The 16,186-nt window shown below is 48.5% G+C and overlaps 1 protein-coding gene across 1 annotated transcript in view; it reads left to right on the forward strand.

Annotated features, from left to right (window-relative positions):
* LOC125940127 (neprilysin-like) overlaps positions 1-16,186 on the forward strand; it is a 195,526-nt gene that overhangs the window by 102,250 nt on the left and 77,090 nt on the right. Inside the window, exon 10 of the mRNA XM_049655840.1 lies at positions 1,746-1,983. Within this exon, the coding sequence (XP_049511797.1) occupies positions 1,746-1,983 (238 nt within the window). The remainder of the gene's footprint in view (positions 1-1,745; positions 1,984-16,186) is intronic.

Raw genomic sequence — 16,186 nt, forward strand, 5'->3', positions numbered from 1 at the left:
CATTTTCCTCCTCGCCCGCTCTTCTTTCATTTGCCGCTGCACTTCGCCTTCGCTTTCATCTTTCGCTGAGCTCGTTCGCGCGGTAACGAGGTATAACGCTGAGGCACGCCGACGCCCACCGCAGGAACGGACGCGTTGGAGCTGCGCTCTAAACAGTCCGCGTCCAAGTACAGGGTAATTGAAAGTGTAAATAGACAAACAGCCTCATCAAAGAGAAAGTTACAGAAATAGAGATAGTAAATTGTTTGAAAATGATGCGAGCACAAGAAACCGTGGAAACTTTAAAGAACGGTAAGAAAGAAATTAGAAGGGAATATCTGTTATTTGAGGCTCGAGGTCGTTGCGTAAGGGCAGTACCTTAAAGAAGCAAATATTCGCAGCAAAATTGGGCACGTGTCTGCTGCAGCAAATATCCGCAGATAACTCATTACATTCTAATTACGAAGGTATTCCCCCAGCGAGACCCGTATGTAGCGTACACCTTCCAGAAGTACTTAGATTTGAGTGGATGGAAGCCTTAACCGCTGAGCAGTCGACAAGAGAAAGAGACGTTTATACCATTGGTGGAAAAATGTACGGAAGAGATGGACAGGACCGGATGGCGTGAAAGGCATAGGTAACGGGGCAAGGTTGGTGTGGAAGCTTTAAGCAAGACAAAAATTACTAAGGAGATGCTGATGAATTTGATATCGCCCCAGTCCTACCACCATGTAGACGAAATGCTAGACCGAAAAGCATGTATAGCATAACTGTTCAGCTGAAGAAGACTAGGTGACTACTTGTACCCACGCCGCTTCAAAGGGCCAGCCTATAAACGATAATCATCCTCACCTGCTCAGTGAAGTGGAGAAAGTGTTTCGAAATTAAAATCGTTTGAGACTTATGAGGTTAGCCTGAATGAGTTTAGGTGTGCTCAAGTGGGGTAAATTTGCGCCTGACTGAGTATAGGTCATTTCGGTGGCTCTTAAGTCTTATTGTCGCTTTCAACCAAACGTTGTGTTTGTCTTGGTACGTTTAATTGCTTGAGAATCATATGAGATTCCACATTAAAGAAGCCTAAATTATAGCGGAGCAAAGCATAAGGTGCATTACTTGCCCTTTGTAATGAAAAGTAGTCATGCTTTTCTAAAAAAAAATGTCACAGGCCTGCGCAGCACACGCAGCGTATATAGTCACAGCGTAGGCTGGAGAAGCGGCTCCATAAGAGTTTAATTTTGTGTACAAGCACTACAGCGTCTTCGCGGCGAAGTCTCTTCGCGTCGTCTTCACGAGAAGAATTTGAATTGTCCGCCCGGTGTGCGAAAGACTCGTGTAAAGAGTTACGAATAGGTAATGTTCGTTCTAAATAGTGCGCTTGATATGGCATATTCAAAATGCACTCGTATACTGTATAGTTGTGGTAAACATGGGCGCCTGCGAACAATACAAGAATTATTTGAAATGTTTTGGTTTCTGTGACGGTACTCGTGCAGCATATTTCTAGTGAACCACAACCGCTAAATTTTAAATAGAAGCACAAATGACGCTTGCCATTACTTATGACAGCCAGCGAAATCCTGTGACGCTTCATTTCCAGAGCAATATTTACAGGGAAAGGATCAATACATCATTCGCTCATTGATTAAAAAGCATTTTGCGACCTTTTACTTATAAGATAATATGAAATGGTAACAGTAGTTTCGCTCAGACAAAACACGGTGAAAATTGGTGGACAATCCAAGTTAAACTTGTTGATTTACTTTCAGGCGAAAATTTCACCACTACGTTGGTTGGTATATTGTTCGTGAAATAGCTGACGGGCTAACTTGTGATGTTCGCCAGAAACTTAACAAGTTTCTCGAGAGTACACCCAAGCCTGGAATACCGGTGAAGCTTGATGCAGACACCTGTGTAAAAAAACTAATTGGTCATGACGGCCTTATGGACAAAGGCATCGCTTTTATGTACCTAAAAAGTTATTTTAAAGAGGCCTCCATAGCAAAGGTAAGTAAACTATTGTTTCGCTTTCCTATCAGTCTATATGTAAGCATGATTTACATTAGTGGCACCTACATTTTGTCACGAGCTTTTTCAACCCACACATTTTTGAACACCGGCAAACTGCGTTACCGCGTGTTGTGAATAAATAGCATATTTATTTATATTTAGTGCATTGTCCTATAAACACTTGGCCTAGTTTACGTTTGTGATGGATGCTTAGCATGAAGCAATGCTATCAATTTTCGCTTCCTAATTATTTATTGCAATAGCATTCAAATTCTCAAAATTGTATTTTCTTAATTGGTCTCGTGTGTCCGTTCTTTACATTAAGCTGGCGACGCGGGTTGTCGTCATCAAGGCACCCACCACTTTTTGTTTCGTCAGGCCACCTCGTCATCTCTACCTTCAACATTTCCACAAGACGAAGGAAGGAGGAAATAAGAGTCCCAAAATGACTGGGATGAGAGCCGATGTTGCCGGAGCAGTGTGGCATTCAAGATTCATGTGCGCAAACCACTGCCCAATTGTGCTAGCTGTTCACGTATTATTTGCACAGAAAAAGCCATGCACATTTAATTATTCACATCAACAGCTCATAATCACGTACAAACACAAATAAAGACGCAATACCAGTTTAGCACGCGGCTAGAACGTTTGTCTGTCCCGCACGTCTGAATGACGTTTTCCGGAAGATGCAACAGCGCTAGGCAATTGCTGCATACTGTTGCAATCCACACAGTGTGAGCAGGGTGGCGCCTGTGCATGCATTTTGTAGGCCCAAGAGGCAAAATTGGTAGTTGACAACGATGTGATTATGTGCTTGATCCAGGGGTGGGACTGCCCAAAGTCATTTTGGAGTTAGGAAAACGGCTTTTTGGAGCAGCTTGGAACAGGCTAAGTTTCATTTTGGAGCAATTTAGAGCAGAGAAATTTTCTCTTTGAAGCAGTTTGGAAAAGACCAATTTGAATTTCGGTGGAATATGGAATATGGCAGCGCACTTCGAAACAACGACGGAGCACAGAATAAACAAACAGTAGCGCTGTTCTGAAACTGCCTTAAGCGAAGCCCTAAACTGAATTTTGAAGCAGATTACCCTGATACTGCAGCCGTCTAATACATGCAGATTTTGGCATTAGTGCCTATAGATTTTTAATGAGAGGTATAAATAAAAAATATGCATTCTGCAATAGTGCGTATGAAATTTCCAAAGTTAAGTTAGCACAAGAGATTTTTATAAATACATTTTTCTTTAATGTATTGACAGTGCGGGTGAACTGTCCGGGAAGGTGCTTCACCAACAGGCCTCACGGAGAAGCCAGAGTTATAAACTACTGAGGTTTATCGAAAGCCATTTCTACATAACAGAAATAGTTTCGCCTTGCCGCAAGTCAATCAGAACGCGGTGCCGTAGAAGCGCGCTTTGTAGCTCTAGCCTACAAGGATATGGACGAGTGGGTCGACCGGTAGCATGGCACATGCTTTTCTCTAAAGCCGAAAAGATCGGTGGCACTACAGTCAAACTATATATTCCCTCGCCGACGCTCATGATGACAGCAGAAAATGTTCTCAAAATATGTGGCCCCATCGACGCTGTAACATAATTTCTGGATCGCCATTTGTCACGACAGACCCAGAGAGTCGCCATCGACCCTGCGCTAGTATAACGCAAAAGTCTTCCAAGCTGTTCTTATTACAACTAAGCCATGAGCCCTTCGAGATAGGTCCAAGTGGTTAAGGCCTCATCCACATGCATGGACGCATAAACAGATTACAAAAAGTCGGAGTTTCGCGCGAAAGGCGAAGCATCGATTGCGATAGCAAATTAGTAGACCGCTATATGAAGTAAAGATAGTAGTTTTAGTGGCCGTATAAACTTGCAAACATTTGCTTACTAATTAAATTAACAAGCATGGTGTCGCGCGCGTACAAGGAAACATGAGCATATCTCACTTGATGATAACGCACACGGCTGTCAGAACGCTGGAGGGAGAAGGGAAGGCAGGAGCTACGAGCAACGTGACCATCGTACTTCCTCTCCCTTCAACGCGAACTATGCGGCAAGAACACAGCGCACACGAAGCTATCAGCACTCGGCGCGCTCTGTCCGCATCGCCGATTGCTTTTAAGATAGGGCCCGCGCGGCCGCTCCTTATACACAGCCGCCACCGGAGTATAACCCCTTCCCCCTCTCTCCCCGGTGCCTTGCTAGCAACGGAAGACAGCATGCTTCCTCCCCTTGTGCGCGCGAGATTCAGCCACCATTGTTTCACATACTGTGAAACGCTGCCGTGCCGGCGCTAGCCGCGATGCACGGATGCGAGCGCTATCTGGTGGTGCTGCAAGAAACACAGCGGCGCCCGGAAATTCGGCAGAAGAGGCAAAGCAAGCTTCGCTTTAAAAAAATGTCTCAGCGGCAAGCCCACGCTGCACCCACTCCCACTATCTAGTACACTCTAGTCACACTCCATATCCCCTCCGAGATATTGATCTGGGTCCCAACCCATTCCTCCAACCCGGGGAATGAGGCAGCCCAAACCAGCGGCTGAGGATTCATCGGCCAAGCCGTGGTCATTCCCGACTTGAGGTATGCGAGGGACAGACTGGTTTCATATCATGATTTAACAGCCACACTATCACCTCAAGAGGCAACTCTACCCATCTCGTCACAGGACCTTAACCAAGGCCCAGCAAATCACCTGGCGCTGGTTGCTGACCCACTCCTTCCCAAGCCGTGCAGTATACTCTCACATATGCTCTCCCTCCTGCGCTCGTTGTGGACAAAAAGCCACATTAGTTCACATACTTTGGAATTGTCCGCGGGACCCACATCTTCCTCAACATGGTCAGCGTCTTACTTCGGAGCAGTGGGACGAGGCTGCGCTGCTCAACTCCGAGTAGGCAGTACAACTCGGGGCCGTCGAGCAGATCAAGGAAGTCGCCGAGAGCCAAGCCAACTAGTGCGTCCAACAACCCACAATTTCTCAACCTTCAGCACATCATCAACAACAATAAAACTCAGCAATTATGGGCGTACCATATCATCGGTCTTGTCCTTGCCTTCAACTTTTGTTTCCTATGTCAGAATTGAATATGATTCTTGTTCAGTCTCAATACGATACAACTGATTCTGCCTACATTTAGGGCTATAACGCCAGCAATAGTTGTTCCCACCCAAAGATACACATTACCAACTGCACAATGTTACTGCAGGACAGGACCGGCAGAAAGACGCCGTCATTTTACATCTCGACAGTTTTTATTGACCCTTTTCGCGGCGCTCCCGTGGGCGCTGCCATGTTTGATCACGTGGTGACGCGTCCATTGCTTGCCTCAGCCACCTCCGTTACCTCCGCGTTTACAATGCAAGCGCGTGACACCAGCGCGGCGCAGCAAACTGCTGTTTCGATGCGTATCGTAGACGGTGACTGCGTGCACGACACGGATCTTTCAGAGCTCATTACGCCTTGTCCAAACGGCGCGAGCAGCGTATACGGCACTTGTACTAAAAGCGGGGCTAGAAATGTTTTCCAAGCTGTCCAAACTTTCCGCTTCTGAATTAAATCGGGATCAGTGTGCTCTGCGTTCTTTATTTGGCAAACATTTTGAACCAGCAGCTTGTAATATTTCTGACTCAGTAAAGTTCCTCGGTGCGGCCACTGTCTGATTGTTTATTTTCAGCGTAATCACTCGATCGCGGGTGTGCTCTGTTGCGATAAATTTGTTCTTGCTGTGCACAAAGCTTGGAATTAAGATGTTCTGTACTTTGCGGCAGCTCGTAGCAAAGAAGTGTTGTCGCTAGTCCCTCGCTTAATCTGTGGACCGTCACGAAACGTTCAGCTTCCAACATTCGCGTCTTGTCGGGGTAGTCGCAGTCACTCATGTTTCGGCACATTGATTTAAGTGTGCGCCCATTCACTTATTATTGATACGTTGGCGATAGGGTGGGCATAAGTTTGAGTGCGAGTTGGGGTGGGTGAGTGTAGATAACGTGCGAGGAACTTACTATTCTAGTAAGTGGGGCTACTTCCTTTTCTAACGAGTGGTAGTCCCTCTTAAGTACCGACGTTCCGGAGTTAATTGGAAGTCCTTTCTTTGGAGGTTAGCTATACAGCGCAGGCGGATGAATTATATTTTTTTATCCTTGAGGAAATCCGTGCATCGCGAAGGGCGGCAACACAGGCAGTCCTTATGTAGCAGCGGCGACACAGGATTCCGTTCATTAATATGTGAATCACTATTTTTGCAGCAAAGTACCGCACACGTCTTCCCTTTATCGTTACATATTTTGCAGTACGAATTGGGCACAGTGCATTAGCGCACACCCAGTTGCATTTTCGACAGCTGATCGCACAGTAGCAGGGTAGAAGCAGTAATGGTTTCGTATTCGTGCGCATTCACTGAGGCAACGTATGGCGCGCGGCCGAAAGCGCCATCTCGTTCCTGTAGAGCAAACTGCTCCGCAAAAAGGGTCAATACTCAGCACGAGGTCGCGGCATCGAATCCCGGTCGCGGCGGCCGCATTTCGATTGAGGCGAAATGCGAAGACGCCTGCGTGCTTGCGTTGTAGGGCTAGTTAACGAACCGCAGGTGGTCAAAATTAATCCAGACCCGTCCACTACGGCGTGCCTCATAATCAGAACTGGTTTTGGCACCTAAAACCCCCCAAATAAAGAAGCAACAACCATTTTGTCTACTAAAACTTAGTCTTCTTTGCCTCCCTCTATAAGCGACGATGCGTTTATCCGAACGGCCCTGAGAGCATTCTTCTTCACCCCATTCACTCCAATCGATTTAAAAAAACCTGCCTCAGAAGCTTCTTCTGTGACAGGCCAGCACCTAATTTTGCGACACTTTGCACACCTTGTCTCCACGTCCATAATCCCATGACCACCGGTGTTGCGCCTGCAGCTGCCGCACAGCTGAGATGCTGGTAGTGTCCCTGGTCTCTCTCGTGGGTTAAATACTCGTAGGGTCCTCATCCTGGTGCTCCGTATCAGTGTCCGCATTGTTGCCGACGCGTTTGTTTTCGCGGGCAGTTGGTGCTTACCGACGCTAGACGCGCTCAGACCGACGCTTGGAGCACGCAAAGGCTCTCTTCGTTGGGTCCCCCTAATCGTTTCCTCCCTATGAGCTGCCGCTGGTGCTGCCGCCTGCTTTTTACCTTACTTGTACATTGGCATTTATCGTACATTGGAATATTCGTCATTGATAACATCTCCCTTCGATCTGCCACCGTAGATCAACTGACGGCTTTGGCGTAGCTTTGAATTGACGTCACCTGTACGTGGCCAAACCCATGACAGAAGGGAGAATTTGGGGACCTACCATCGCATCGCCTTGACCCGCGTCCTTTCAGTGAAGCCACATAGGAGCTGAAAATGGTGTAAGAATGAGCACTGTAATGCTGCCGTGACGTATCTGATGGGGTATGTAGTTTAGTGTCACACCGTCCTTCAAAAAAAGGTACTGGAACTTTATAATAGAGTGAGCGCATTCGGAGCCCTCTGCTTTCAAGTGGTTTCTAGTCAACGCATTCACCTCATCGTATCCATAGACGGCCCTGCGAATGTGATTGTCTGTGACGCATCTTAAGCGCTAGGGTTGATCATGATGCCAAGTTTGTCCTCCACAACCAAAGCTCCTACTTCTATAAAGATGTTTGCCCACACTGTGGCAGCAGTGCGTTAATTATCCCATAAAACACCGGTCCTGCATTTTTTACGGTCAAGCTAGCCCACAAAAAGAAGTATTTTGTCGTATGGTGCACTCTCGACACATGCTCTTGATGTGCTAAGGAACGTTCCCTTTGCGCTGAGCTCATGCATGCAGTTTTCTTGTTGTCATTATATAGCAGTAAATTTCACCTTTCAAGCATTTTATCTCTACAGAAAAACTGGTGCCATTTGGATAGTTAAATTTATAGGTTATTGAAACTTGTGCTGTTCCAGAGTACTTAACCGAAAGTCTTTTGAGAACTCTTCTTGTAAGCATAAGAAGCTTGTGCCGTGTTTAAAGCAAAGCCTTCTTTGCCTTTCAACCCGCGTTCCAGGGTGCGCCGTCGGCCTGTCTCGCACCAACAACTCATGCCCACAGCATCATTCGTGAGAACGCCAGCTTTCGGAATGTCGAAAGAAGGATTTTCGAATGTCTTCGTTGCGGTGCGACCTTCCGAAGATGGCGCAATGCAACACGATAGCACGCATCGTAGCTTCACGTCATTAAACGTTAGGCAGAATATTCATGTAATGCTTGGTCACGGAAAAAGACCGGCTACCACGGCTTTTGAAGTCTGCTACCATAGCTCGCTCTGAGCCAACCACCCTGCATCGGCACGCGTCAGGAAACAGAACTAGAATGCCATAGATGCATACGCCAAGAGGGAAAAGGAAATACCGTTAACAATTTCCCGCGTGCAAGCCAGCGCGTTGAGCCACCTGGCTCCTTTCAATTTGACCGCGGAATCATGCCTTGACAGGAGCAATAGAACACCCCTAATAACTTTCGGCGTGAAAGCCACCAGTCTGAGACGCTTGTAATGTTTTGCATTGTGTAAATGTGAAGAACAGTTGTGTCTACCAGATATTTCTTCATATACCAAGACACGTATTTGCCCTTCATAGACAGTTGAAGTACAAGAAAATAAGCTGAGTGTTTATTAGTAGCCTAAATACACGAAAAGAAATGTAAAACACTAGTGAGAGGAAGCGCACTACCCTTCTCTCAAGGCAGCTCTATCTGCTTCCCACGGCCAGTGCACGCGCAACTCCTACATCGAAGCTATGGCCTCAACTAATTTTATTTTTTACTGCACCCCCGCTTCCTTCTTTTCTTCCGCTGTCTATTTTGTTGCTGCCAAGCAATATTTCAGAGCAACTTCCGTTCGCTCTGCGTTTTGCAAGAATCTCCCCGTTCCCGCTGCAACTGGCTATTGGTGCAATGTAGGGGCGTGTGTTTTAGGAGTAAGTACCTTGCCTGTGACGTCGTTCTCGCTCACTTTTGGAGCCGCTCGTTCCAGAAAGAAAATGGTCGGTCTTTCGGGTGACGTTTCATACGATCTAGCGGTATATAGTGGTATACTATTTTGCAGACACGTTAATTATAGTCCGTTCTACGCACCACTATTGTCACTTTCAATACCCGAATCCAGTCAGTGACGCTCTCCAAGGAAACATTTTTTTATGAGATTGTGTCTAAACACAAGGTGACGGAGATCTTTATGATATTTACTGCATCAAGTTCGACGAGGTCTGGCGCATTCTAAATAGACACTTAAGTTTTACCCAGTTTTACGGAAGATATTTGTTACTCAGGATATCAAGTACTCTCCAAAAGTTATTAAACATTCTAAAATTACAAAAACAAATCAAATATTCCGCTTTTCAGCTATCTAAGAAACGCTAAAAAATGTCACAAATGACATTTTGTACATCTGTACTTATTGCGACATATACACATTGATTATTTAGGTACCTCTGTGAAGAGTCTGTTGCTGGGTCTGTTGGTACATACTTGTAGAAACGATGAAACCCAGCCTTTAAGACGCAAACACCAGGACAGAAGAATAAGGACACACGCGTGTTCCCGTCTACTTCTCTCCTGGTTTTTGCGTCTTAAAGGCTGGGTTCCATCGTTTCTACCTCTGTGAAGTATACGACTAATATATATATATATATATATATATATATATATATATATAGAAGTTGTGCTTCTGATTTCCCTAAATATGCTTGGCCCATTGAAAAATCCAGTTACTACTTACTACTATATATATATATATATATATATATATATATATATATTGTAAGGCAGCAGCACAGTTGTTGTCTCGTCGCCCTTATTCAGCTGAGCCACGCGCTGAACGAAGACGACGCGCACCGTGATCTTGTACAGGTGAAGAAGATGAAGGATGAATATTTTGCTCACACTAATTACCCCCTCGCGCGGAAGCGGCCAACCTCGCCGCTGGTTATAGGGGTGCGGTACGTCGTTGGAATGGCTTTAGGCGCCAAACGTGGACAATTTCTGTGCCACGATAGCGGCCATCAGAAGGCGTGACAGCGGGAGTGACGCGGTAGTTCACTGGGGAAGTTCGCTCTACAACAGTGTAGGGCCCTATAAAACGCGACTGAAACTTTTCGCACAGGCCAGGAACTCGAGTGGGTGTCCACAATAACACTTCATCGCCGGGGCTGAACAGAACGACGCGGTGAAATGCATCGTAGCGAGTCTTTGTGATGTTTTTGTTACTGATCTCGGGGGCGTGCGGGTGTTATGAGAGATGGAGAGGGAAGACGCATGGCAACACAGCAAGCAGATTTTAATCTCACACAATACCCCAAAACCTCAAACTAAAAACTCAAACTACACTAAACAAATATGTACTGGAAAATGTACAACCTAATAAATTCATAACCATAAACTCAAGCACACTAAAACACGCTGCAGGAAAAATACTAACACATGTACAACCTAACCCTTAATAATCACTAAACGTGTCCTTAATTCAGACCACACTGATTCTGGGCTTTTCCTACACAAACGTCTGGCAACTCTGGCCTACTACAAGAATGGATCGTCCTTACTCAGTTCGTCCTCGTTGCTCGTATTCTCCCGGCGGGGATTTCGTTGGACCTTTCTTAAAGTCGTTGCCTTCGCCGACTGTCACATAGTCGTTGCTGCCTTGCAGTCGGTCCTTCAACTTGTTCGCCTCCGAAGCCTGTATAACCCGGTCGCTGTTGCTGACGTGGCAGGAAGGCTTGACAGATTAGGCCTAGCGACGTGCTCGGCCACTGCTTCCGTCCAGCTACTTTCCCGAGTGTCGACATGGCGTTCTGGGGATCATCGAACGTGCCGGTCTGCCGTGCAAGAGGGATCCTCTCTGGGGTCCCCGGTCCTGCCGTGAGAGGCTGCAGCCAGTCCAGGAGCCTCACTCGAACTTGCCGAGGTCGACGGCCACACCTTGGACGGCCAACGACACGGACTCGGCCAGACCCCCAAGTCTCCCGTTGCCAGAGCGTAGCTGGCGATGCGACCTTCCTGGCCCGAAGCCACGTCGATAATGCCCGAACTGTGCTGTTTCTCCCTCGATCACAGCTCGGTTCACGCGCCTGGCGCGCTCGAGCCGTTCGGAACGCTCCGTTCATATCGTCCTCTTCTTTTTCGCGCCACAGGCTGCCTCTTACATATGACAGTCTTCCTATCCTGTTGACTTGCCTCGGTGTTGAGGCGGGCGGGATGGCGACACGCGGCAAGGCGAGATATGAATTGCTCACTCACTGACGCCAACGAGTTCACGGGGGCATCCAAAAATGAGACGTCGAGGAGAAAGGTCGGTTGACGCCCGTCAACTAGAAAGAATGGTGAGTAGCCAGTAGTGCGCAGTGCAGCGGTGTTGTAGGCAAAAGTCACGAATGGCAGGATGGTATCCCAGTTGGTGTGGTCAGCGTTGATGTACATGGAGATCATGTCAGAGAGTGTTCGATGGAACCGCTCTGTGAGGCCATTAGTCTGAGGATGGTAGCTGGTAGTCGTCTTATGGATGGTGTTGCATGTGCGGAGGACGCCCTCGAGTAGCTTCGACAGAAACGCCTTGCCACGGTCACTCAAAAGGACGCGTGGCGCTCCATGTCGTAGAAAGGTGGCTTCCAAGAAGAAAGTCGCAATCTCCTCCGCGGATCCTGAAAGTAGCGCAGCTGTTTCGGCGTACCTGGTCAAGTGGTCAACTGCAGTGACGACCCATCTCTTGCCGCTAGCTGATAATGGCAGCGGTCCGTAGAGGTCAATCCCGATGACTGCGAATGGAGCGTCAGGACAGGGAAGAGGTTGCAGCAGTCCAGCCGGAGGTGAAGTGGGCCGTTTGCGGTGCTGGCAGAGCGAGCAAGAAGCGACGTATTTCGCTACGCAGGTGGCAAGTCCAGGCCTAGAAAAACGACTGCGGATGCGTTCATAGGTCTTGTGAAAGCCGAGATGTCCAGCCGTGGGATTATTGTGAAATGTCTTCAATATCGGTTCCCTGAGTGAACGAGGAGCGACAGGAACCCAACGCTGTCCTTCGGGGTGGAAGACATACCGGTAGAGGATTGAGTTTGCACACTTGAAGTTCTGTAACTGGCGACGGGCTCGCCCGTTAGGAGTACGAGATGAGCCGTGAAGGCGTTTCATAATTGAGTGGCAGTAAGCGTCGTCGCGTTGGTGGGACACGAACGTCTCAGGGCGGAAAGAAGGAAGACCGTTAGGAGCGGCGAGTGAAAGAACTGCAGAGGACGTGTTTACAGGCTCGGTGACGGATGGAGGCAGGCTGGGAACGTCGGACTGCGGTGGTAACGGACAGCGGCTGATAGCATCTGCATCATTGTGTTTCTTGCCGGATTTGTACGTGACGTCGAAGTCATATTCTTGCAGACGAAGTATCCAGCGACCTAAACGGCCAGATAAATTCTTTAACGGCGACAACCAGCATAAGGCGTGGTGGTCGGTGACGACCGTAAAGTGGCGGCCGTGTAAATACGGTCGGAATTTTTTTGATGGCCCAAACAACGGCGAGACACTCCTGCTCAGTGATTGTATATTTTTTCTCGACCGATGTTAGCGTCCGACTTGCGTATGCGACCACGCGTTCCTCAAAGCGTTGTCGTTGCCAAAGAACAGCGCCGATTCCATGGCCGCTGGTGTCAGGATGGAGTAGAGTGGGTGCGGACTCATCGAAATGACAAAGCACTGGCTCAGAGGTGAGGGCACGCTTTAAAGTGTCAAAAGCCGCTCGGCACTCGTCTGACCATACGTATGGAGTTCCTGAAGGAAGGAGTCAGTGAAGCGGAGCCGCGATGGTAGCGAAGTCACGTATGAAGCGCCGGAAGTCAGGCCAAGAAAGCTGCGAAGTTTTTTGGAGCGTTGGGGCCTCGGAAAGCGGAGGACAGCGGTAATCTTTTCGGGGTCAGGCCGAATGCCGTCTTTGCTTACGAGGTGGCCCAGTACTTTAATAGTCTTGCTGGCAAAGTGGCACTTTTTGGTATTCAGCTGAAGACCAGCCGCAGAGAGACACGTCAGAACTTCATCTAGGCGCTGCAAGTGGAGTTGGAAGGTTCAAGAAAATATGACTATGTCGTCAAGGTAGCACAAACAAGACTTCCACTTAAGGCCCCGCAGAACAGTGTCCATCATTCGTTCGAAGGTTGTTGGTGCATTGCAGAGGCCAAAAGGTATGACGTTAAATTCGTACAGTCCATCAGGTGTTGCAAAGGCAGTTTTTTCCTTGTCGGCCTCATGCATCGGAATTTGCCAATAACCCGAGCGTAAGTCAAAACTGGAAAAGTATTCCGCGCCTTGCAATGAATCTAAGGCGTCGTCAATGCGAGGCAAAGGATATGCGTCTTTTAGGATTATTTTGTTCAAGGCACGGTAATCAACACAAAATCGCACTGAGCCATCTTTCTTGAGCACCAAAACGACGGGTGACGACCGAGGGCTGGCGGAGGGGCGGATGATATTTCGCTCGAGCATGTCGGCAACGTGCTCGTCGATTATCTCGCGTTCGGCGGAAGAAACGCGATGTGGTCGACGGCGGACAATAGAACTTCCATCAACGTGTATGCGATGAGTTGCCGCTGAAGTAAGAGAGGTGAGTGTACGTCGAAGGAAGATTTATGTTTCGACAACAAGACCAGTAGTTGATGTGCTTGTTACGGAGTCAGATCCGTACTGATTGCGTTGGCGAGAGCAGTAGCAGGAGCAGCCGCTGCAGGTGGGCGTGGTTCTGCAGTACCAGTACTCGAAGCCATCACCAAGACAGGCTGTGTGTCCACACCGCAAACCACGATGGCACCTTTGGGGAGCAAAATCAGCTCATTTGGGACGTTGAGTACTGTGAGAAGGGCCGTGCCGTTGATGAATCGAACGAGACTCGACGCTAGTGCAATTCCTTTGGAGAGGCAACGGGCTGATGGGGCTACTAGAACATCGTCATTGTCAATAACGTCGGAAGCAATCACAGGAAGTTGCTCGTGGCCAGGTGGCACCACACAATCGGCTACGGTTCGCAGACGGTGGTAGTACTGAATCCCCTTGTCGGTGTCATCGGTTTCGCGCATGTGGACAAGACATTGTCGGCAAGAGACGAAAGCGGCAGCGGTAGAACAAAAGTCCCAACCAAGAATGAGCATAGAAGCGCAGGAAGTCAGCACTGCGAACGGAATATGGTGGTGAATCCCATCAATAAAAACTCGAACGGTACACTGTGCCGATGGCCGTATCGTAAGGTTATTCGCGCTACGTAAAGGATTGCCATGGTAAGGTGTAGTGACCTTGCGTAGACGATAGCACAAATGAGCATGAATAATAGAAATAGCGGCTCCCGTATCAACTAATGCTCGAACAGGCACACCTTCAGCATACACTAATAACCAATTGGCCGGGCTCTCAGGAGGGATTGTTTGTCCGAGCGATGCAGCTTTCCCTCCAAAAACTGCACCATCTAGTTTTCCGAGTGGTAGTCGGTATGGGTGACTGGCTGGAGTGGCGATGTTGAGCGACGGAGAGGGGAAGGAGAGCGGCGGCGTCCTGGGCGGTAGTTTAGAGGAGCGTTGGGTGGAGCGGGTGGGGAGAAAGAACGTTTTGAAGGGCGGCGCTGGTATAGGCTTGGAAAGGACACCAGATCCCTCTCGTAAGCATCGTAGCCGCGGCGTTCGTCCTGCTGGCGCCTTCGACAAAACCGCGAGATGTGGACTCGAATGCCACAATAATAACAGATTGGGTGGGAGGAGCGCCAGGGGGCGTAAAATGCAGGTACAGGTGCACGGGGTGTTGAGTCTGCGACGTCGTTCTGAGGAATCGGAAGGGCACGCTGAGCGACGGAAGGTTGCATGGCAACAACTTGGGCGTACGTGAGTGGCGGATTTGGCGGCGTCGGAGGGTCAGGGCGTACAGCGGAAACCAAGGAAGACAGCTCGTCTTTGATGAGGTCTCGTAGCCCAGTGGACGTAGAGGGAGCTGGAGGACAGCAGATCATGGCAGGCCTTGTTCTTGAAGCTCTTCGCGGATCAGAGCCCGAATCAACGTGCGCAAATCGGCATCCGAAGAAGGTCGCGTGTCACAGACGTCTGGCTGTAACCGGATGGCTTGTAATGTATCCAGATGCTGGCAGGTCGCGATGACATCGTCTACGGTGGTGGGGTTTTTAACTGCCAGTGTGTTAAACGCAACGTGTCCACTGCCTTTTAAAATGTATCGAACGCGATCGGTCTCACTCATTGCCGCGTCGACGCGGCGGCAAAGGGAAAGGACGTCTTCAATGTACGAAGTGTACGTCTCCCCTGGTTGTTGCATGCGCGCATCGAGCTGCCGCTTTGAAACTTCAGAACGTATGGATGGCGTTCCGAAAATCTTCCGGACTTGGTGTTGGAAGGTGGTCCAATGGGGCAAGGCGCTCTCATGGTTAAATAACCACGTCTTCGCGACATGGGACAGGTAGAAGGCGACGTGGCGAAGTTTTTGAGTGTCGTCCCAGTGGCTGTACTCACTCACTCGGTCACAGTTCTCCAGCCACTCCTCGACGGCGTCGCGCGGGAGACCAGCGAATATGGTGGGGTGACGCTGCAGGGTGGTAACGGTCCATACGGAGGCGGTTGGTTGGGGGGCAGCGGGGGTGATGCCGGAGGCTTCGGGTTGCGGTACTTGGGTCATGGCAGTGGACAGGTTGAGCAAACGGCGACCCGAACAAATCTCCAGTGGAACTGAACGTCGTAGAGGTCTAGGGGATCGAAAGCAATCTCCACCACTTTGTAAGGCAGCAGCACAGCTGTTGTCTCGTCGCCTTTATTCGGCTGAGCCACGCGCTGAACGAAGACGACGTGCACCGTGATGATGATTATGTACAGGTGAAGAAGATGAAAGATGAATATTTTGTTCACAATATATATTCGTAACTGGATTTTTCATTGGACCAGACGTATTTAGAAAAATCAGAAGCACAACTTCTCGGTTATCTTAGGTTTATTTACCCAAGAGTTTCGGTCCGTGGACCGATCTTTTTTAAAGGATACAGGAAATTCTCGAAACAGTCTTTTTATATCTTCAGGTAGAGCAAAAAGACGCCAAAAAAAAGAGAAAAGGAGAGATAGAGATAGCAAACAGAAAAAAAAACCATGAAAATAAACATGAGGGAGAGAGCTCTCTCCCTCATGTTTTTTTTTCTGTTTGCTCTCTCTATCT

This window comes from Dermacentor silvarum, chromosome 9 (assembly GCF_013339745.2).
Source record: "Dermacentor silvarum isolate Dsil-2018 chromosome 9, BIME_Dsil_1.4, whole genome shotgun sequence".
Taxonomy (NCBI): domain Eukaryota; kingdom Metazoa; phylum Arthropoda; class Arachnida; order Ixodida; family Ixodidae; genus Dermacentor; species Dermacentor silvarum.